The sequence below is a fragment of the Bidens hawaiensis genome, unplaced genomic scaffold, assembly GCF_021521415.1.
Source record: "Bidens hawaiensis isolate Kalapana, Puna unplaced genomic scaffold, B.hawaiensis_p1.1 tig00011730_1, whole genome shotgun sequence".
NCBI lineage: Eukaryota > Viridiplantae > Streptophyta > Magnoliopsida > Asterales > Asteraceae > Bidens > Bidens hawaiensis.
This window is the reverse complement of record NW_027491928.1, coordinates 1-22,781: the sequence shown is the minus strand read 5'-3', so window position 1 is coordinate 22,781 and position 22,781 is coordinate 1. Positions and strand designations below refer to the sequence as shown.

The 22,781-nt window shown below is 34.0% G+C and overlaps 1 protein-coding gene across 1 annotated transcript; it reads left to right on the top strand.

Moving 5' to 3' along the window:
- Positions 1-5,051: 5,051 nt before the first annotated feature.
- LOC143538820 (uncharacterized) lies at positions 5,052-5,769 on the top strand. The gene is made up of 2 exons (XM_077032283.1): positions 5,052-5,063; positions 5,338-5,769. The coding sequence occupies exons 1-2, from the start codon at positions 5,052-5,054 to the stop codon at positions 5,767-5,769; spliced, it is 444 nt and encodes a 147-aa protein (XP_076888398.1).
- Positions 5,770-22,781: the final 17,012 nt, after the last annotated feature.

Below are 22,781 nucleotides of genomic sequence, written 5' to 3'. Positions count from 1 at the left end.
CTCACTTTTGTCCAATGATGATGGTTACAATTATTTTGCACACATACTTAATTAAATTTTAATTTTGCCTATATGTGATTTATTTTTTGTTCAAGTAGAAGTTTTTATATAGCCTATTAGTTTGATGTTAATAATAAACATATCATATCTTTAATTAAAAATCGAAGGTAAAAAATGATGATCCTTACATTAATGATCCTTCATTAATCTAATGATCATAAATTTTAGCCTGCCTTAAAATACCCTTGTAACATTACTCACTATAACTTTCTTCTTTAAATCAGTATCTCGTCCAAATTATCCACTCTGAATCTTGAATACCAATATGAGTTTTGCTTCATAAAAAGTTTCAACAAACATTTAGCTTTTCTCGGTTTTTATTATTCTTTAAGACATGATATGACGATCCTGCTTTCATTTCTTATAACAATCATTCTATTGAAAATTAGAGCATAACAAATAGGATGAGTCAAACATAATGTATGTTGTGATATTCAAGAACTCATTTAAATAATGTATGACTAGAGTTATTCTAGATTCAGTTTTTCATAAGACTAATCAAAATAACTAAGAAGCATGCATTCCTTCTAAATTCTAATTATAAGGTTAAATGGCATTTTTAAATACATCATAATGTATAATACCATGACCTAAAAAATTAAGGGGTCACACAGAAAATAAATACAATTTTATAGTACATTACATACTAAATTTTTCAATAGTACAATTTGATGCCTTAAAAATCAACTATAATACTCAGAAGTACCAAAGGAAAATGAGTGCGTTAATCAGCAACATATGTACAAAAAAAGAAATATCTAACACTGGAAATAACATATTATTCATCTCACTACCACTAAAACCTAAAAGAGGATTGTGCTAAGGTCCGTAGACAAAATACAAGTATAACTTACAGCTTTAAGTTTTACAAGGAGAAGTCTCACTTCAGATATATGCCATTACACTAGGCATTAGTAACAAGACTATCCATAATTCAAAAAACAGTTGGCTAAAATTGGTAGTCATATATAAATGATATTTGAGTCTACTAATCTTAATATTCCAATTAACGCATGACAAGTTGAGTCTAGTTCTACAAGTTTCCTTACCATAAATTCAACAAATACCTAACATGATTTTTTGTATTTGAACCAGAATAAATTGTCTTCTAATTACGCTTTATGATACTTACAAAATTCTGGAAAATATTCGTAATTTAGTATTAATATTTAAGCTACATTATTACAGTTGTGAGGTTTTCATAGCCAACATAAAGTCACTCTTACGTCAAACTCATATTTTTTGTTAACAATATCTTGATAGAAACATTTATAAGATAAAACTAAATGATACTATACATTTTCACAACTTTTGTTATCATACAAATGAGAACTTAACAAAAGACAAATGAGACCTATAAATTTCATTCATTAAAACCAAATTTTATGAGAAATCATGACATTGTTGTTGATGATGATTTTTTCATCTAATCTCATTCTAAGTGATATCAAATCATGTGTTAATGCCCTAAACATTTCTTGGCTAAGTATGGGTTCCCCAGAAGTTATTTTTCACTGACATTCGTGGAACTTATTCCAAACGGAATATTCTGACATAATTCTTTTATAATTTAAAAGACTATATACATGCATCTAATTTGTTTTCTATGGTCCAGGGTCTTAAAGAGATCTACTCATATATACTTAATACGATTTCTTCTTTATATGCTCATATGTTTATTATGACAATTTGATCTTAAGAAAATCAAATCAAGTCTAACATATGAATGACAGGTTCCCACGTCACATACATCATTGAAACTTCTCTTATCACTTTCCTAGAGAGATCGAAGATCAGTGGGATCATTAAGTGTTTTAATCATAACTTGCAAGATTTACAAGATGTGGGGAATGAATACTAGATATCATATCAATTTATACCTCTTGTACAAGATACTACTTCATCATGACATTGTTCTCCATCAAAACTTATCTCCTTAGAATCAAATGATTCTTTTACAAAAAGTTTCATTGTTGCTTAAATGCTGGTATAATCGGATTCTTACCAAAACAAAAATACTCCTCACTAAGAAAAACTTCAACGACCAACATCATTAACTTGTTTCTCTATTAGAATATATTGGTCTTTAAATATCGACCATAAGCATCATGTTTCCTAAAGGTTTCTAAGGTCATTGGGAGAAGTAAAAGTCCTTATACTGACTTGTCATAAGTACAAGAGGCTGGGAGAAGAGAGTCATTAATTTTTACTCCGAATTTAACTTCTATTAGACACCTCTTCAACACCATACCGCTCCAACTCTTACACGCCTATAATCCTGAAAATGATAGCAACCTAAAGCTAATCCATAAAACTGAAACTTCTAATAATTACCCAATAATCAACTCATGAGGTCATCTAGGTTTTAAAACCTAATAATTTTGATGATTATGTAAATCCGTAACTAAAGTTGAAATGAATGAAAAGTTTATTGATCTTACCACTTCTAATTAAAACCATCTAGGTCTAATTAATATAAATTATCAGAAGCCAAGAATTAGTATCGACACCCATCCAACTTTTTGGTGCCGACATAAACCCAAATATTAAATTAGTAAACGTCATAATAGTGGTAACATTCGCATGACTTATGATAAAAAAAAATATTAACGAATTTAAAATGGTGTTTATTTGATCAATAAAATATGGGTGTTGCGGCGGCGACCCAATGCTAATTTAGTCGGTATTGGTTAAGTTCGTTACAGTTTCGGAACTAAACCCAAAAAATAATTTCATCAAACTAAATATTAATTTAAACAAAAACGACGGAGGTGTAACACAAATTCTATCGATATCAGTTAGGTTCGTTGCGATTCTAGAACTAAATTTTTTTTATCAAGTTAATATATTTAAAAAAACCCGTTTAGGTTATTTTTCTTTTAAAAAAACTAATAAAATAATCAAAAATATGCTTGTGACACCCACTCATGGAAATTTATCATATATAATATCTAATAAAAAAAGTTAAATTTAATAACTAAATAAAGCATGAAATTGAACCTTTAAAAAGTATCTACTATTATAATAAATAAAAATGTTGGTTGAACCATAAACCCCTTAGTTAGTCTAATATTTTGACAAGTGGCACACTCATGTAATTATTATATATTATATTTTTCAAGTTGCTTATCACACTCGGAATTACTGTTTCTTTGAATTTACGCTAATATGTGTTGTATTTCTAGCTATCATCGTTGTACATTTTTAGTTGATGTGAGAGTGGTCCACGTAGCATACCCTTTTCATAATTTACTTTTTATGAACTCTGAACACACAAATACAGAGACCTTCTATGGCCGCCAAACGAAGAATGTATCCTCCCTTCGATGACATGTGGTGATTTAATTGGAAGCTTTCGTCGACAAACTTACCGTCAACGGTTGTCGGTACGTATATTTCTTCTTTAGAATGTTGACATTCGTGCTTGCATTTTCTTTTCTTGCCTGTTGAACTGTTTGATGAAATGCTAGGTTTCGTTTGGGGAATGTCACATGTGAACTATGATTTTGTTTTATGCTATTTGAAATGCTTGAAAGGTCTAATAATCTCATTCTGATTTTGAAATTGCATATGCAGACAGGATAATGATGGAAGCGCTAAGGCTGAAATTCACCTAAACCTAACTAAATTTACATACACGCACACACAACCTAACGTATAGATCGAAAACCCATTCATCCCCAATTATGCATTTGTGATCGATTCTCACTTGAAAAGGCGGCAGAGGTTAGACAGTGATGTTTCGCTTCTGTGCTAGCTTCTATTGTTTGCTATTAAATGGGTTCTTACTGCAGCCACAACCAAAATTTCTGAGCCTTAGGGACTACTATGTTCACCAGGTTCATACTTAATACTTTCCTAATATAGTAATATGGTACTTCTAGGCTTCTAGCATGCATTATGTTGTTAATTGTCAGATTGTTATTTGGATTTTTGGTCATATTGCAGGTGAAGTTTACATGTAGCATTATTGCATATTGTACATTAATAGGTCAATTTGCAACTAAAATTGCAGCTTTCATTTGCCAAAGTGTCATGTTTTTGTTGTTATTTTAGTGTCTATATATGCTATATTTGTATAAAACTAATCGATATGCCATATTGCGGTGCTAGGTGCTAGGGTTCTGGTCGCCTACGAGAGGGCCGATTAGTGGTGGTTCGCAAGTGCGGGTAACAACTGTCGTCATTGATTCCGGTACATTATACGCAATGTACCGATATGTATTGCAGATAGTTAAATCAATCAAGTTAACCAATGTGAAGCATGTATTCAGATCCTCTAACAACATAGTGAATGACCTTATGGCAGAATATTGATAATGGGATCTTTAAAAGTAGGCAATATTCTTTCTCCTGATTATTAGTTTGAAAAACCATGAACAAGGAGTAAACTTAATTTGCTATCATCACCTACCGTGCTTTTACCATGACTACAACAAAAAGGGTATTACCGTAATTTCTTATTGTTTAGGTCTCTTTTATAATTTATTTAGTTTATTTTCTAATAGCCATTTGTTTGATTTTATTTTAGGTGGTAACCCAAATAATGCAGTTGGTCATGCAAACATGGATGAGAATCAGAAAGTTAGGTCAACAATTATATGGAGCATTACCTGGACACCAAAGACTTAATTGAGTGACGTTGCAGATGCACTCAAAGCAAATTGGTGATAAGTTTGTGTTTCCGTAGCATAAAATTGTATCTTTTTCCCAACTTTACGCCACCCGCCGCAACGCGGCGGGTATTAATACTAGTTTCTAATTAAATTTAATATTTAAAATACAATTTTAATTAAGATTTAAAACATTCCTTATTAGCCTTATCAATCATCACATCAATATTAAATTTACATATTATACTTACCTGCATAAATTAGCCGCATAAGTTATTTAAATATTACAATTCTAAATATTGTTAATTTTAGTGTATGGTAACCATATAACCGTTTACAATATGTACAAAACTAATATTGTATTCTTTGTTTATAGTTATGGCGGAACTGGTAAAACCTTTTTGTAAAAGACACTTTCTGCTTCAATAAGATCCAAAGGAGAAATAGTTTTGAATGTTTCTTCAAGCGGCATTGCATCTTTATTATTGTCGGGAGGAAGATCGAACAACACATTCAAGGTTTGGAATTTCTATAAATCTTACTGAGGTTTCATCTTGTGCCATTAAAAAAACACTGATGTTGCCCATTTATTAAAGAAAACAAAGTTATTTATATGGGATGAGGTACCTATGACTCATAAACATGCGTTTGAAGCTTTGGACAGAACCTTGAGAGACATGTTGGTCAAAATGGTAACATTAATTATGAAAGGCCATTTGGTGGAAAAGTCGTTTTTGGTGGTGAATTTAGACAAACTCTTCCTATTGTTCAAGGCGGCACGAGGCAAGACATTGTTAATGCATCTTTGTGTTCATCCTACTTTTGGGGTATTTGCAAACTACTTAAACTAACAAAAAGCATAAGGTTAACCATTGGAAGTGACAAATCTAAAATACAAGAAACAAAAGAGTTGGCTAATTGGCTTTTGGATCTAGGAGAGGGAAAACTTGGTGGTCAAAATGATGGTGACGCGACTTTTGATATTCCTGACTATCTTCTTATTAAGGATACCAGTGATCCTATTTCACAATTAATTAACTTTGTATATCCTTGTATCCTCAGAGACTATGAAAATCTAGATTTCTTTAATGAATGAGCCTTACTCGCCAACAAATGAGGTCGTTGAGGAAGTTAACGATCGTTTGTTGTCCATGTTTCTAGGAGAAGAGAAAGAATACCTTAGCTCTGATAGTATATGTCCAGATGAAAATGTTCGTGACACGCTTCAAGAAAATATGTACTCTCCTGATGTTTTAAATGGATTAAAAATTTATGGAATGTCAACTCACAAGTTAGTATGAAAAGTTGGAGTACCGATCTTGCTACTTATGGGGTGTTTGGCCTAGCTTTTTTAACCAAGCTTATAGCTTTTTTTATATAAAATAAGCTTACTTTGATGTATGGTTTAGCCTTTTAAGCTTAAGCTTATTAGCTTTTATAGGCTAATTTGAAGAAACTTGTGTGAAGATGATTTTTTAGCTTATTTATGTAATGAAATAAGCATAAGCCAAAAAAACATAAGCTATGCCAAACACCCTCTTAGAAATGTTTACCAAAAAAATGGTCTATGTAATAGAACAAGACTACAGGTAAAAAGACTTTATAATCGTGTTATTGAAGTTGTCATGTCTGGTACCAATATTGGTGACCGCACTTATATTTTAAGAACAAATCTTATACCAACAGATAAAAAATTCTGTTCGGATTTCAAATGATGCAGTTTCCGGTTGCTGTTTATTTTGCAATGACAATCAATAAAACCCAAAGCCAAAGCCAATCACTTTCTAGGGTTGGTTTATTTTTTAGACAACCAGTTTTCGCTCATGGCCAGTTATATGTTGCGTTGTCTAGAGTTAAAACAAGAGGACCCAAAGTACTCATTTTTTATGAAGATTGTCAAGTTTAAAAAAAGACTACGAACGTTGTATATAATGAGATTTTTAGAGAGTTTTGTCATGTAATTCTATTTGTCTTCATTGTAATTTATTAGATGCTTTAAGTGCATCTTTAGATTCACTGACTTTTTTATAATATAATTTATCCAACTCGTGTATCACATGGGTACCTAACCTAGTTAAGTTACATCACTAAAAAAATCTATAATAAAAATGTAGATTTAAACTTTTATTCAACAAAAGAAATAAAAACAAACAAACAAAAAATCTGCAAATTCAAACATGACAATAATAGAATGTTTAGAAACAACTTAAAAACGGAATGTTTAGAAACAACTTAAAAAAAATTAAAAGGGTTGAAGTATAGGTTGGACCATCATAAGCGAAATCGCAAGTGAAATTGAGGCACTCTTAGGTTATACGTTATGTTTGCCTCCACTATTTTAAATCACTCTTTAAATCAACAACACCTTAATTTTTTCTCTACCTTAATTTGTGTTACAGTTCACTTCATAAACGTATATATTAATCTATAATATATATAAACGAAAACATAAAAATCATATCTGTCGCGATGTGGTCACTCCCCCTTTTTTTTGGAGTCACCAGATTTGCTTGATTTTTAATTGAAGGATTCTCATGCATTTGACCCGAATTCATGGGGTATGGGTCTTACCAAACACATATATTCCTTAAACGGTTTATAACATCTTCATAAATAAAAAATTATTCTCACCAAATTATTGATGTAAAAATCCTATAAAATACGATATACTAAAAACTAATATCTTATTTATTTTAAAAAAGATATATATATTATTTAAATTAAAAAACCAATTTGATAGTAAAAATAAAATAAACGAGTCTTAGGTCTCATCAAATCATAAGTATATTATTAACTTTCATAAATATTATTTATAATTAAAAAACCAATTTTATAGTAAAAGAAATAAACGGGTCTTGGGTCTCATCAAAACCATATAGTTTTTAAACCGGGTTATAACATCTCATTTATTTGTCAAACAATTTATCATCAAACCATAAGTATATTATTAACTTTTATACAATAAAAAAATATAAATAAAAAAAAGTAAATAAATATTATGACAAATAATATAAAACAATTCCCGTAATACGGGGGATAAAAACTAGTATATATATAAGGAGGAATGAATTATACTCACAATTTTACTATTTAATTTACTATTTAATATTTTATTAATTATAACAATTAAATTATTAGCCTTAATTTCATAAATAAAAATAATTGTTTTTATTTCTTTTATTTTATTTTTTGTTTAAACTAAATAAAACATTTACAATTTATATTTTTAAACACTACACTAGGACAAGTGTCGGCTTTACATGTTTTATTTGTCGGTTGTTTAAACGATTTTTTCAAACTTTGTTTTCCTATTTTGTCATAGTTCGTCTTTAGAATGACTGAAACTTTTTTCATGATTTAAAAATATCTCATCGTCTCATGATTTTATATCCGCGTTTCAACGTTTGATACCTCGCCTTAAACTATTTTTTTAGGCTTACTAATTTATATTTACGCATTTGTGTTGGTACCGCTGATACTAACCGAATTTGTGTTAGTTTACAGTTGTAACGTGTCGTTTTTTTTGTTCTACATATGATATAATTTTTTGTATTTTGGCATTGACGGGTTTATTTATTTTGTTTAGTTTTGATTTAGTAACTTGATACAGACTGACTTCGTGTCGACTTGTAACGAGTTTATAGATTAACTCTTTTACTTATGTTTTTTTGTTCAACTTAACGGTCCCGTCGCGAAACGCGGGTCCTAAATCCTAACTATAAAAAGTTAATCTAAATCTGAAAAATAAAAAACATTTGAGTATGCTTTATTAAGATCATATCTATTACGTTTACTATAAGAATCATCTAGTCTAGTTATAGCAATGTTTTGATCTTGGTCAAGAGATTTAACAACTAATTTATGAAATATATTTAACTATCAACATTTCATTCATCATTTTTTTACTTTATAAACTAAAATTTATACATTTAAAATTTAATACTCATTGTCAAAATCTCTCACTACCTATCCACCATTTTTATGTTTATCTTACTCACAAATAATTATTTTATTATATTTTTCGTTTTTATACACTCACAATAATATAAAAAATAATAAATAGTAACTTCATATATAAAAAGTTGGTATAACAACTTTTTATAATTTAAGATTAAGGTAAACAAATGATGGATTGGATGGAGTTACTTTTTAGCAGATTTAAAAAGAAAAAAAAATAAAGATAGAAGAGAAGACGATGCATATAATGCAATTGCTCTAAGTCCCTAAAAGTTAAATCAAAGTAACTTGAAACTTAAGTTCATAATAACAAAATTAGCAATTGTAGCTTAGAAACATTAAGATATATCAAAGGTTTTGTGGTATAAGTTATATGATATAATCATAGCTTTATAAAATAAAGATTTTTTTTATTGAAAAGGTGTCATTTTATATAAATACACGTCCTAGCAAGAAGCTGAGACTTCGAAAAACAACATTACATATACAATAAAATATTCTTAATCTACTAAATCATAGATTTATTGCAATTTTGATTTATATTACTATATCAATGAAAAGAAAAGTGTAAAATATTCTCAATTGCTATCTTTTTAATAAAATGACACGTAACATTTGCTACTATTCGTGATTTTTTCTTATAAAAGTAGAGTAATGGACTACCTCCAATAAGAGAAGTAGGAAATCCTATGCAACTAAAAAAAGGTAACGCAATAATTCCCCACTAAACAATCAATCACCCTTAACTTTACCAAAAGTAACACTATTACTTGAAAAAAAAACATATGTTCTGGAAGACCCACTAAATAAACCTCCTTTCCTTCCCTATATATTCTAACATCACCATTGCTCTATGTTCAGCCATATGAAACTAGAATACAAGTGTAACCATATATAAAACAACCCTTTTTCAAATCTTTCTTTAGGAAGATTTGTTTCTTGTTCTAAAAACACATAAAGAGAATGGATCCTTTAAGGATACATGCTTACAAGAATCAAGCAATCAAGAAGCATAAGGCACAACAATTGTTAAACGACTTTATCTTGTATTCTTTGACTGCATTAGCATGTACCCCGTTTTGTTCTAGCCCTTTATGGTATCCTCCGTTTTGTGCAACTTTCAATGTCTTTTTCTTCTTCTCTCTCCCGAAGATAACTTCGTGTTTCTTCACAAGTAAGGTGTTGTTTATTGTGGGCAACCTCATCGTCATCTTCCTACTGGGAGAATCAAACTTTTTTGCATCTATGTCTAAGGCTTACAATGATGTTTGTCATGACAAATGCAAATGCAAATGCAAACACGTAGATCAACTTCAAGTTGTTGGTCCATCACAAAATTCACTAGTCGAGATATTTGAATCGAAAGCTTGTGAAGAAAACAAACACGAGGAGTTTTTTGAAATATGTAATGAGGAGGAAAGTTGTGAGTCTGGTATTGTTCAAATGGTTGAATCTCGTGGGAACGATGAGGACAAATTGGGTTGTTTGGAGCAAGAGGATAAAGTAGTTGAGGAGTTGAACAAGTCAGTTGAGGATTTTATTGCTAAAATCAACAGGCAAAGAAGGCTTGAAGCTGAATTTGGTAGGGGTTAAAACTTAAAACCATAAAGATGATGATCATGAATTCATGATGATGAAATCGGATATGGTGTAGATTTAGATGTACTTGAGAGGATGCAAGGCATGATGCATTGTTAGTAATAAATATGAAACAATATAAATTAGTCTCAATATTTTGGACCAAAAATAAAACCAACATACACAGGGATTAGACAAAATACCAAAATGCAAGTCAAATTAAAGTAAACATAATATTTATTTGACCAACCTTCTCTAAAATATTCACTTCAAATTCAGTTGACCCGTCTAGTTAGTAATCATCATCCGACGAGATTTTTAATCAACGTGATTCAGCCACGCATAAAAAAGAATTTCAACGAAAGCCAAAAAAATTTCCACCAGAAGAGGAGATAAAACTCGTCAAAAGTAAAAAAAAAAATCTCGCCAGAAGCCAAAAATATCTCGTTGGAAGACATATAGAATCATGTCAGAACGCCTAAAAATTCCCCTTCGATTTTTTTTTGTGAAATTCAGACGTATCGATGGGATATTAACATGTGACGTGAGCTGATTTGGTTGAAAAAATTAGCCGGGTGATTATTATTAAATAGACATGTCGACTTTAATTTGGGATGTACATTTTAGAAAAAAAAAACCCCATTTAAATGAACAAATGTTTATTTGAAAAATGGACATTTTCCATGATTTAGTGGTCGTCCATTAAACATGTGACTGGGTACAAATGGGTCTTGGTTTGCTATAGAGTAGGTGGTAACTTGTATACATCATTTTAACATAACTAAAGTTTTAAAATCAAATTTAGCTTGACATTGGTTAAAGTGTCACTAAGGAGACCGATTTGTGATAGTTTGAAAAATCCAATTTACCTCATTAAAATTCAATACAATTGCATGTACATATATATCATTTTCTAACCCATCTTTTTGCTATGTTTTGTATAAATAATAAGCATCAGCAATTTTCGTTTAAACAATTACATAATGCCTCACTTAAACTCCTCTAATATTAATTATATCAAAAAGTTAGATTATTTTTAACATTAAATACATATACGTAGAAAATAATATTTGAGCAAAATTATTATATAGATATGGATTATGAACAAAGCTAAAAAGATTTGGACACCATGCATGTACAAACTTAATTCATCTTTACCAACCTTGACGATGTAAGAACTCCATAACCACCATACCCTTTGCCCATCCGACTTCCACCCGCGTCCGCCAACCGCCGACTAAGATTAAACGGGCTACACAACCCGTATCCAAACCTGAACCCACGGGGCTCCATTTCCTTAGCTTCCATCTCTGTCAGCTCCCTATAAAAAAAATCCACTTCACATGGAAGCAATATAGGGCCAGGTGTATTATACCCGTATTTGATTTCAGCATCTTGTAAAAGCATCTGAAACAACGGATGGTTTGCATACATTGCCTTGACCGCAAACCACTGTTTCTCCGGTCCAACATACACCGGAAAAAAACCCTTCCGGTGCTACCATTTTCTTGCAGGGGTCGGGAGAGGATCGGTACCGATCCCATGTCCTGATTAAAAAGTTTTTCTTTCCTGATCGAAACTTAACTGGTGAGTCCATAAAAGCATATGTGATTGATTAATATGGTATTTTAAGGAGATTGATGAAAATATGATATGGATAATTTGTTGGGTTTAATACGGGTGTAGCCCCGGCCCGTCTTGGGTTGGGCAGTTGAAGACTAGAAGGGTTGAATGGGCTGGCCACCCACTCAACTCTAGTGGCCCGTTTTATATTATTTCTTGTAACTTATGGAGAAAGAAAAAAAAAACCCTAGTTAGCCTCCCTATATAAACAATGTTGTATCTTGTAATTTCTTGAGCACCTCAATAAAAGAAGAGACCCTGTTCGTTGCCCGTGGACGTAGGTTACACACCGTGACCGAACCACGTAAATCCCGTGTCCCTATTTACTGCTTTACGTTTAATTATTGCTTTATTATAATATTGTTATTAGTGTTTGTGAGATCGTTGACCTACTGCCACCACTAATACATACAATATTATTGATTTGCAATCTGTGTTCGTGACTTGTGAGAACTTTCTGCCGCCATCAACAATTATTATATTGCAATAAGTTGTTTGTTTGAAATTGAGTGTGTGCATGTGTGTGGTGAAGTCAATCAACATCCGATTATATTATTATTAATATAATCAATTGTTTCTTTCTTGAATCAAAAGTCAAAGCCTACATCAAATTTGCCAATCACCTGAAACAGAAGCAGGCCGCTACAGAAGGATTATTGCCGCGGACCATTTGTTCCAGGTTCTGATTTCAGTTTAGTTTTGTCATTTATTCCACTGCGTTTATTACTTCTCATATTATTGTCCGTTTTAGAAATCAATTAGAAATACCGTTAAGTTCTTAAGGCCCGAGCCGTTGTATTGTATTGATTTCTGTCGCCCTATCCGATTCCTTTCGGGTCAGCCGCGTACACGTAATACTTAACAAGTGGTATCAGAGCCAGTGTTGGCTCTCACTCTTTGATCTCCGGTATTATGGCTGATGAGGGTAAAACGAAAATCGAGAAGTTCGATGGACAAAACTTTGGATGGTGGAAGATGCAAATCACGGATTTGCTAATACAGAAAGATCTAGATGTGGCTTTGGAGGAACCGCCAGAAAAGATTACAGATGAGTGGAAAGCTATTGACAAGAAGGCGAAGTCAACAATTAGGCTTGCCTTGTCTATGAACGTGGCGTACAACATCTTAGACGAAACCACAGCGCGTGGAATCATGGAGGCGTTGTCAAACATGTATGAGAAGCCATCATCTGCAAATAAGGTGTTCCTAATCCGGGAGTTGGTAAACACACGCATGAAAGAGGGAGGTTCTGTTACCGAACACATATACACCTTCAATTCTCACCTGAGACGTTTATCATCGGTGAAGTTCAAGATTGATAATGAATTGCAAGCTTGCCTACTTTTGTCTTCATTACCTGACAGCTGGTCAGTAACAATCACTGCAGTCACCAGTTCAGTTGGTTCGGATGCCTTGACTTTCAACAAAGTTCGTGACCTGATTTTGAATGAAGATTCTAGAAGGAGGAATAATGGAGAATCATCAAGCACTTTGCTAAGTGCTGAAGGTAGAGGGAGAAGCAAGAACAAAGGAGGCAACAGGGGTAGATCAAAATCTAAGAAAAGAAGCAAGTCTAGACCAAGAAAAGATATTACCTGCTGGAATTGCCAGGAGAATGGGCATTTCAGAAGTCAATGTACCAACCCTCCAGCACCTCAACAGAAAAAGGAAGTAAAATCTACTTCGGAAGTAAATGCTGCTACAAATGAAGTTTCAGATGATGAAGCCCTAGTCTGTTGTGTTGAGAACACAGTTGAGTCTTGGATCATGGACTCTGGTGCGTCTTTCCATGCCACGTTTAGCACAAAGAGTCTAATGAATGTTAGAACAGGAAACTTTGGTAAAGTCCGTTTGGCGAATAATGAGGCTCTAGATATTACCGGGATGGGGGATATCGACTTTAGACTTCTTTAGGAACTACATGGACTCTGAAAGATGTCAGAATAATTCCTGGGTTAAGGAAGATGCTGATTTCTATTGGGCAGCTTGATGTTGAAGGTTATAGTGTTACTTTCAGAGGAGGGCAATGGAAGGTCATAAAAGGTAACTTGGTAATTGCTCGCTGGAAGAAAAAGGGTACGTTGTACATGGCAGAAATCTCAGCGGGAGAGGTGAATTCAGTGGCTAGTGGACCGAGTCCATCATGTTTGTGGCATCAACGACTCGGCCACATGAGTGAGAAAGGTTTGAAGATACTGTCAGAGAAAGGAAAATTCCCTGATTTGAAAAAGGTGGAACTTGATACAGGGTTCTGTGAACCTTGTGTGCTTGGCAAGAAGAAACGGGTCACCTTCATAAAATCAGGAAAAACACTTAAAGCAAAGAAACTTGAGCTCGTTCATACTGATGTGTATGGACCAACACCAGTATCATCATTAGGAGGCTCCAACTACTACGTTACTTTCATTGATGACGCTACACGGAAGCTATGGGTCTATTTTCTCAAAAACAAGTTCGAGGTATTTGAGATTTTTAAGAAATGGAGGGCAGCCGTGGAGATGGAAACGAATCTGAAAGTGAAGTGTTTAAAGTCTGACAATGGTGGGGAGTACATCAGCAAGGAATTCGTTAATTACTGTGCTGAGAGGGGTATAAAGATGATTAATACCGTTCTCGGTACGCCACAGCAGAATGGAGTAGCCGAAAGAATTAATAGGACACTGAATGAAAGAGCTAGGGCAATGAGGTTAAATGCAGGGCTTCCAAAGACCTTCTGGGCAGATGCAGTCAACACTGCTGCATATCTTATAAATAGAGGACCGTCAGTTCCTCTTGGATTCAGACTTCCAGAGGAAGTATGGAGTGGAAAAGAGGTTAAATTCAAACATCTTAAAGTGTTCGGTTGTGATGCTTACATTGGGATAAAAGATACTGAGAGGGACAAGCTTGACCCTAAGGCGAAGAAGTGTACTTTTATAGGCTATGGAGACGCAAAGATGGGCTATAGGCTTTGGGATCCAGAGGCCAGAAAGGTATGTCGGGCTCGTGATCCGGTTTTTAATGAAGCAAGACTTTACAAAGATAGAAAGTCATTCACACAAGAAGTTGATAAAGAACATGTAGAGTTTGAAGATTCAAGTGAGAAGGTTGATAGTCAGAGCTCCGAAACATCAGAAGAGGTTTTGGAAGAAAATGCAGATGAATTTGAGGATTTCTCTGATAGTGGGAGTTCAGAGCCTAATACTGAACAGTCTCCACTAGAACAAGAAATGATTACACCTCAGCTAGAGGTTAGGAGGTCTTCCAGAACCATTAGACCTCCTAAGAGATATTCTCCTTCTGTTAATTACCTTCTACTGACAGAGAATGGTGAACCACAGTGTTACTCTGAAGTAATGAGCTTGAAAGACTCGTCTCAGTGGGAGAAAGCGATGAGAGAAGAGATGGATTCACTTAACAAGAACGAGACTTGGGTTCTTACAAAGCTTCCGGCCGGGAAGAAAGTGCTTCAGAACCGATGGGTATTCAGGATCAAGGATGAAAGTGATGATACAAAGAGATACAAAGCACGATTCGTAGTGAAAGGGTTCCAACAAAAGCATGGGGTTGATTATAATGAGATATTTTCCCCTGTGGTAAAAATGACTACAATCAGACTGGTGCTTAGTATTGTGGCTGCAGAAAACTTACATCTGGAGCAGTTGGATGTGAAGACAGCTTTTCTGCATGGTGACCTTGAGGAGGATATCTACATGGCACAGCCAGAGGGGTTTCAAACAGTTGGTAAAGAAAGCATGGTGTGCAAGTTAAAGAAGAGTCTTTATGGGTTGAAGCAGGCGCCCAGGCAGTGGTATATCAAGTTTGATGATTTTATGGGCATGAATGGATATAAAAGATGTGAGATGGACCACTGTTGTTATCTCAAGAAATTCACCAGTTCTTATATCATTCTACTGATGTATGTAGATGATATGTTGATTGCCGGTTCAGACATGTCAGAGATTAATAAGTTGAAGCGACAGATGTCTGAAGAATTTGAAATGAAAGATTTAGGTCCAGCCAAGCAAATTCTTGGCATGAGCATCACCAGAAACAAGAAGGACAGTTCTCTAACTTTATCTCAGGAGAAATACATATGGAAGATTTTAGAGAAGTTTAACATAAGCGATGAGAAAACCGCTACTCGAAGTACACCTATGGGTAGTCATATTAAACTTTCTAAGGATCAGTCTCCTAGTACTGATGGAGAAAAGGCAGATATGGCAAAGATTCCTTATGCATCTGCAGTGGGTAGTCTTATGTATGCAATGGTATGCACGAGACCTGATATCGCTCACAGCAGTGGGAGTTATTAGCAGGTTCATGTCAAATCCAGGGAAAGCACATTGGGAAGCAGTGAAGTGGCTACTTAGGTACCTAAAGGGAACTTCAAAGATGGCGTTATGCTTTAAAGGCAAGAATGCAATTCTTAAAGGGTTTTCAGATGCTGACTTGGGCGGATGTAAGGAGACTTATAAGAGTACTACGGGATATGTGTTCACTATGGGGGATACTGCAATCTGTTGGAAGTCTAGACTGCAAAAGAGTGTGGCACTCTCAACCACAGAAGCTGAGTATATGGCAGCTGCTGAAGCGAGTAAAGAGCTTGTTTGGTTGAGGACTTTCTTAGAGGAGTTAGGCAGGGAACAAACAGATTATCCATTGTACTGCGATAATGAAAGTGCTGTGAAATTAGCCAAGAATCCTGTGTATCATGGTAAAACAAAGCACATTCATATGCGTTATCATTACATTCGGGGTTTAGTCAGTGATGGGACTATTCGGTTGGACAACATTAGGGGAGACAGGAATCCGGCGGATATGTTTACCAAGGTTGTGACCTTGGACAAACTGAAGCTATGTGTAGCTTCAGTTGGTCTCCAGGAATAGTGTTGAGGAGGTGGCGACGAACAGGTAGAAGGACATGGTTTATATTGAAGACAAAAGATTACAAGTACTGGTGTGTTTACAGGTGGAGCAAGTGAAGACGTTCCGAGGCTCCAAGTGGGAGATTGTTGGGTTTAATACGGGTGTAGCCCCGGCCCTTCTTGGGTTGGGCAGTTGAAGACTAGAAGGGTTGAATGGGCTGGTCACCCACTCAACTTTAGTGGCCCGTTTTATATTATTTCTTGTAACTTATGGAGAAAGAAAAAAAAAACCCTAGTTAGCCTCCCTATATAAACAATGTTGTATCTTGTAATTTCTTGAGCACCTCAATAAAAGAAGAGACCCTGTTCGTTGCCCGTGGACGTAGGTTACACACCGTGACCGAACCACGTAAATCCCGTGTCCCTATTTACTGCTTTACGTTTAATTATTGCTTTATTATAATATTGTTATTAGTGTTTGTGAGATCGTTGACCTACTGCCACCACTAATACATACAATATTATTGATTTGCAATCTGTGTTCATGACTTGTGAGAACTTTCTGCCGCCATCAACAATTATTATATTGCAATAAGTTGTTTGTTTGAAATTGAGTCTGTGCATGTGTGTGGTGAAGTCAATCAACATCCGATTATATTATTATTAATATAATCAATTGTTTCTTTCTTGAATCAAAAGTCAAAGCCAACATCAAATTTGCCAATCACCTGAAACAGAAGCAGGCCGCTACAGAAGGATTATTGCCGCGGACCATTTGTTCCAGGTTCTGATTTCAGTTTAGTTTTGTCATTTATTCCACTGCGTTTATTACTTCTCATATTATTGTCCGTTTTAGAAATCAATTAGAAATACCGTTAAGTTCTTAAGGCCCGAGCCGTTGTATTGTATTGATTTCTGTCGCCCTATCCGATTCCTTTCGGGTCAGCCGCGTACACGTAATACCTAACATAATTTAGGGTGTGTGTGATTAAAGGAGAAGAATTTTGTTAAAAGTCTCTTTTGTGGACACAATGGGTGTATGCTTGGGTGGGTTATTATGTTCCTGTTTTAAGCTATTGTGTTGTCAAATAAGAGTTTGAATTTGGACAGGTTAGTGTGTGATTGAAGAAAAGTGATTTCTTTGTTTTGTTAGTTAAGTTTTTGAAATTCAATCATGAAACTTAAATATTCGTAAATTCTGAAAAGTTCAAGAAATATATTATTTGAGAGGTGATGGGATTTGATGGGTAACTCATACACTGCATAGCATGTTGATTTTTTTAATAAAAAAAAGTTTACAATATCATTATTAAATTAGAGAGAATGAAAAATGTTCATTGTATTGATGTAACTATTTTCTTCAAGAAAAAAATAACGTATCAATAAGTTATGAATTTTCACAACCGACCCTCTTGACACGATTTGTGAGGCGTCTAATCCTTTGATTAGACTTATGATTAGTGATTTCATCGGGCCCTGAATACAGAAGCTCCTACTTGGGAACCTGAGTGGACTAACTGGACCAATAGATCTATCAGCTACAACCATGGGCTTCGCAAAGTTAATGGTTGTCAATACGATTATGTATATATACACCTTTAATAACACAAGTATATAGGATTTATGATCAAGCATATATTTAAACACGTTGCACCAACGAATATTGCATGTTTTCCACCCATGAATAAAAATATTTAAAAGGGGGCTATATGAACTCATCTTGATCGTTTGATGAACACGAACACGTACGAGTAAGAAGTACTTGAACCAATTGAGGGATGCCATAGATTAAGTTATGTGAGTAATTAAATTAATTATGTGTATAACAAATAAAGAGTGTCGTATATTGTAATCTTTTAAATCAAGAGCATGACCTCTAGCAACTTGATTTCCAGGTAAGAGTAACGAATCTTTACTCGAATCTTTACTTAGGGATTTATACATCACTCTAGCCTTAGACAAAATCGTTTGCTTGTCAAATACACACATACCTGGCTTATAATTCTTTATGTATACTAACTCGGATAGAAGATTTTAGATAATTAGGAAAGTAAGTGTGAAATATAGTTTAGGGTTTGATTTGCCAAATTTCACTTAACGAGTGCTAAAGTGTATATATTAAATTTTAGTATGTGATTTAAAATTTTTTGAAAAATATAAGGACTAATATGTAAAATATGGATCTTTGTAGTATTTATGGTATATTTAAAGAAAATAATTTTGATATGCTCATGTGGATGAATCATATAATTTTGATAAATTTTCATGATCATTCATATGAAATTCTTATGCTTGATGATCATCATGATTGTTTAACCAAAATATAGTGATTTTTAAGAAAATTAGTATGATCATGAAGAACACCAAAAAAATAAATTATGAACAAAATATGAAGAATAGTAATCATAAAATAAAAGCTAGAATTATAAGAACCTACTTGAAATAAGTTATCTTTTGATCTCTTTCAAATATTTTTGATGTTTCAAGTAAAATATTTCTTGCAAGATACTACTTAATAATAAAATATGCCATTTAATTCATAAATAAGATGTCATTTAATTAAGGAAATTTGGTTTTTATTAGTCCCAACTATTGTCTTTTGGTCATTGCCGGTCTCAACTAACGAATTGGTCACTAATGGTCCAAACTTTTAACGTATTTGTTCCTAACGGTCTGCGACTATCAGAATTCTAACGCCATTGGTTTCAGGTCGCCGAAAAAACATTTTTGGCTGTGTTTTTCGGCCAAAAACGTTTTTTCCAGCGACATGAAACTAACGACGTTAGAATTCTGTTAGTCGCAGACTGTTATGAACAAATACGTTAAAATTTGGGACCATCAGCAGCCAATTCGTTAGTTGGGACCGACAGTAACCAAAAGACGATAGTTGGGACCAATAAAAAACCAATTTTCCTTTAATTAATACAAAGATATCATGTAATTAATAAAAAGATATCATTTTATTACTTATGATAATATAACTAATGTGGCATAATTAAATATGTTTCATGATTAAAAATAAATATTTTGACATTTTCAGTTCAACGTGTTATATTTATGATTACACGTGTAATTGATAAATTGAAATTAGAACCACGTATTTCACAAAAGGAATTTAGTATTACGTACTAGAAATGATTGAATATATGATACATTTCACATGAAAAAAATATAGTAATACGTTAATGAATAATGTGTACGTATTATTAAATACGATCATACGATTACAAAATGACTAATGAATCAAACACTTGGAATTTTTCATGAATGTTATATTGTTATAACTCATCATACGTAACTTAACATAATATAATGTGACATGCCATAACATAACAAACATCACAATACCATCACAACATTACTACCATTCTAGTGGGTATGTTCATGGCTCGTCGACCTTCCCTATGTTTACAACGTACATGGTTCGTCGACCCTCTCTATGTTTACACATAATCCTACATAACTCATCCATAACCGTTACATGCATTTGCTTAATCACTTTATGTGTCACTTGATCATAAAATTTTACTATTCATTAATGCTTACATATTTGTTTTTAAAAGACGTTGGCTAGAAGTTAAATTCATTATCTTTTAAAAGTCATTTCATTAGTATGTACACTGCCCTAAAACATAAGATAAAAAGGGGGATTATAAACTCACCTGATAAAGACAACTCTTAATACGAGCATCTTCCTTTGTTGAATCAAGCACTGAACAACTGTACAAGTTTCATATTCTAATCTCATTGAATTCCAATAAACCTTCGATTTATTTCCCTATCATAGTTCTTTATTTTAACTTAGTAATCGTATTCTAAAATTAGTTATCACCCCTGCTTAGTTTTCACTGTAATAATGTTATCGCCTTAACAAAGTTATCTTGAAACTTGTTTCTTGCTTTTATCCAAGTTATTGGATACTCTTGCTAAGTTGTAGCAAAGTCAAGTTATCACTTGGCAGATGTAATAACTAATATCTATGCATGAACTAGACTGTATTAAAGCGTTAACTGTAGATAAAGGAGTTTACAGAGTTAATTAGCTATAACTAGGCCAAAGTGATAACTTTCCCCCCTCCCATGCGACGACTATGTCACTAGAAATAACTAAGCCTACTGATGCTGGAAGCGATAAGTATGCCAAAAATGAAAATTAAGCTCGGTGCGATACCTACATCTTGGGTCTATTTAGTTTGGTTTGTACTTATTCTATATTTGGTTTTGTTTGTATGGTTCATGCGTATGTAAACCGGGATCATATTGTGATCTCGGTGGGCTTGGGCTTCTTATGGGCTAGGTTGTAGTTCCCCTATATATAGATAGGTTGTGTATAGGGTTTTGGTTGGCCATTCATTGTGCATTAGATGTTAATATACGTATGTTTTGAGCATCATTGGTGTTATTTACGTGTTCCAAGTCGTTTGTCTTGAATCATCTCGTATTATATTCTGCAATAACATCGAGATTGTTGATATCATATTGAAAGATTCTTTCTTAGGACTTACAATTGGTATAAGAGCCTATTAACCTATTCTAGGCTCCGTTGTGAAATCAAAACGATTCAAGATTTGTTGGTTCATTGTTATTTCTGGTGATTTTGGTGTTTTGGTGTGCTTTTTCCGGTGAACAGTGTATCGGAGAAGAAGCTTTATTTTTGGTTATAGATTTGGCTTATTTGGAAACAATTTGAATCCCAAAATTCTCGGGATTTAGTTGTGTTGCATATCTTAATCTGTCAATCTTGTTCTCGGGTACTTTAGATTGATTTCGGGGCTATTTAAGGGATTTCGGTCAAACTATCTGGGATTCTGGACAAGCTAACCATCGTTTTCGACCATATATGCTGGTTCTCTCGGACACTTTTAAGCATTCTCGATCAAAAACAAGCGTTCTCGGTCAAAAGCAAGAGTTTTCGGTCAAAAACAAGCGTTCTAGGTCACCGTTGTTTTCGATCACAAGGTGTTCTCTGTCATTACCTTTGGTTCTCGTTTGGACGTCACTTGGGCCTGATCTTTGGGCCTTTATAGAATTACTTGACCAATTATGTTATCACTGTTACTGTTCAAATGGGCCAACTAACTAATGGTAATGGATCATCAAATGCTACACTACATCAAGAACTGCTCTCATAATGGGAACTGCTACTCGCATACCTCGTCTGTTGTCTCATGAGGGGTTTTAGCGAGTGGAAGTTCAGATTTGAGAAATACGTTAAATTGAAAGATGCCAAAGTTTGAAGAAGCATTGTTAGAGGTCCTCAAGCTATCACCTACCAACGTGAGAACTCTCAGGAAGTTGCTGTGAAGCATGTTGAACTATATGATGATGCTGATTTTGAGCAAATGGAAGAAGATGAAAATGCACTTTCAATGCTGACTATGGCACTCTCACTTGAGATTGCTTTGGGATTTAGAGAACTACAGTCTGCTAAGGCTCTATGGGAAGCTTTGATTGAAGTATATGAGGGTAATGAAGACATGAGGAGGAGGAGTCAAGATCTATTGCGACAAAAATTTTAACATGTTTAATCACATTCTGGGAGAGTCGTTGGAACACAGCTGCATAGGTCCATAACTCTGTGACTGAGATGAGATCTGCAAGTATCAATCTAACTGCAGTTGAAACAAATAATAAGCTGGTAAAACTCCTTGCCTCAAAGTTGGGACATGAACGTTGCAGTAATTAAGAAGACGAAAGATCTCAACAGGCTAACACTGTTCGAGGTTATGGCAATCATCAAGGCTTGTGACATGGATGACAAGAAACGTGCCATTAACCATGCAAACTCCTACAATGCAGATGGCTACAATGTCGCTCTTCTAATAATGCATTCATTTCAAAAGACAACTTCTCAATGTTCAAAGCTACTCAGGGACAACAACAATTTCAACCTCAAAACAAACTTTTCAATGTTTAATGTCCGCTCAGGGTCAATTCTCTCAAGCTTCACCGCAACTAGCTCCAGTGTTCTTTCCTAAACCTGCTCGAACCACTTGCTGTTATTGTTAAACCTCAAACATCTGGTGCCTCTTCTAGTCAGAGTTCCAGTCAAATTCCATCTATCTCAAAGGAAGCTCAAGAGAACATTACTTTGATGGCGGGGT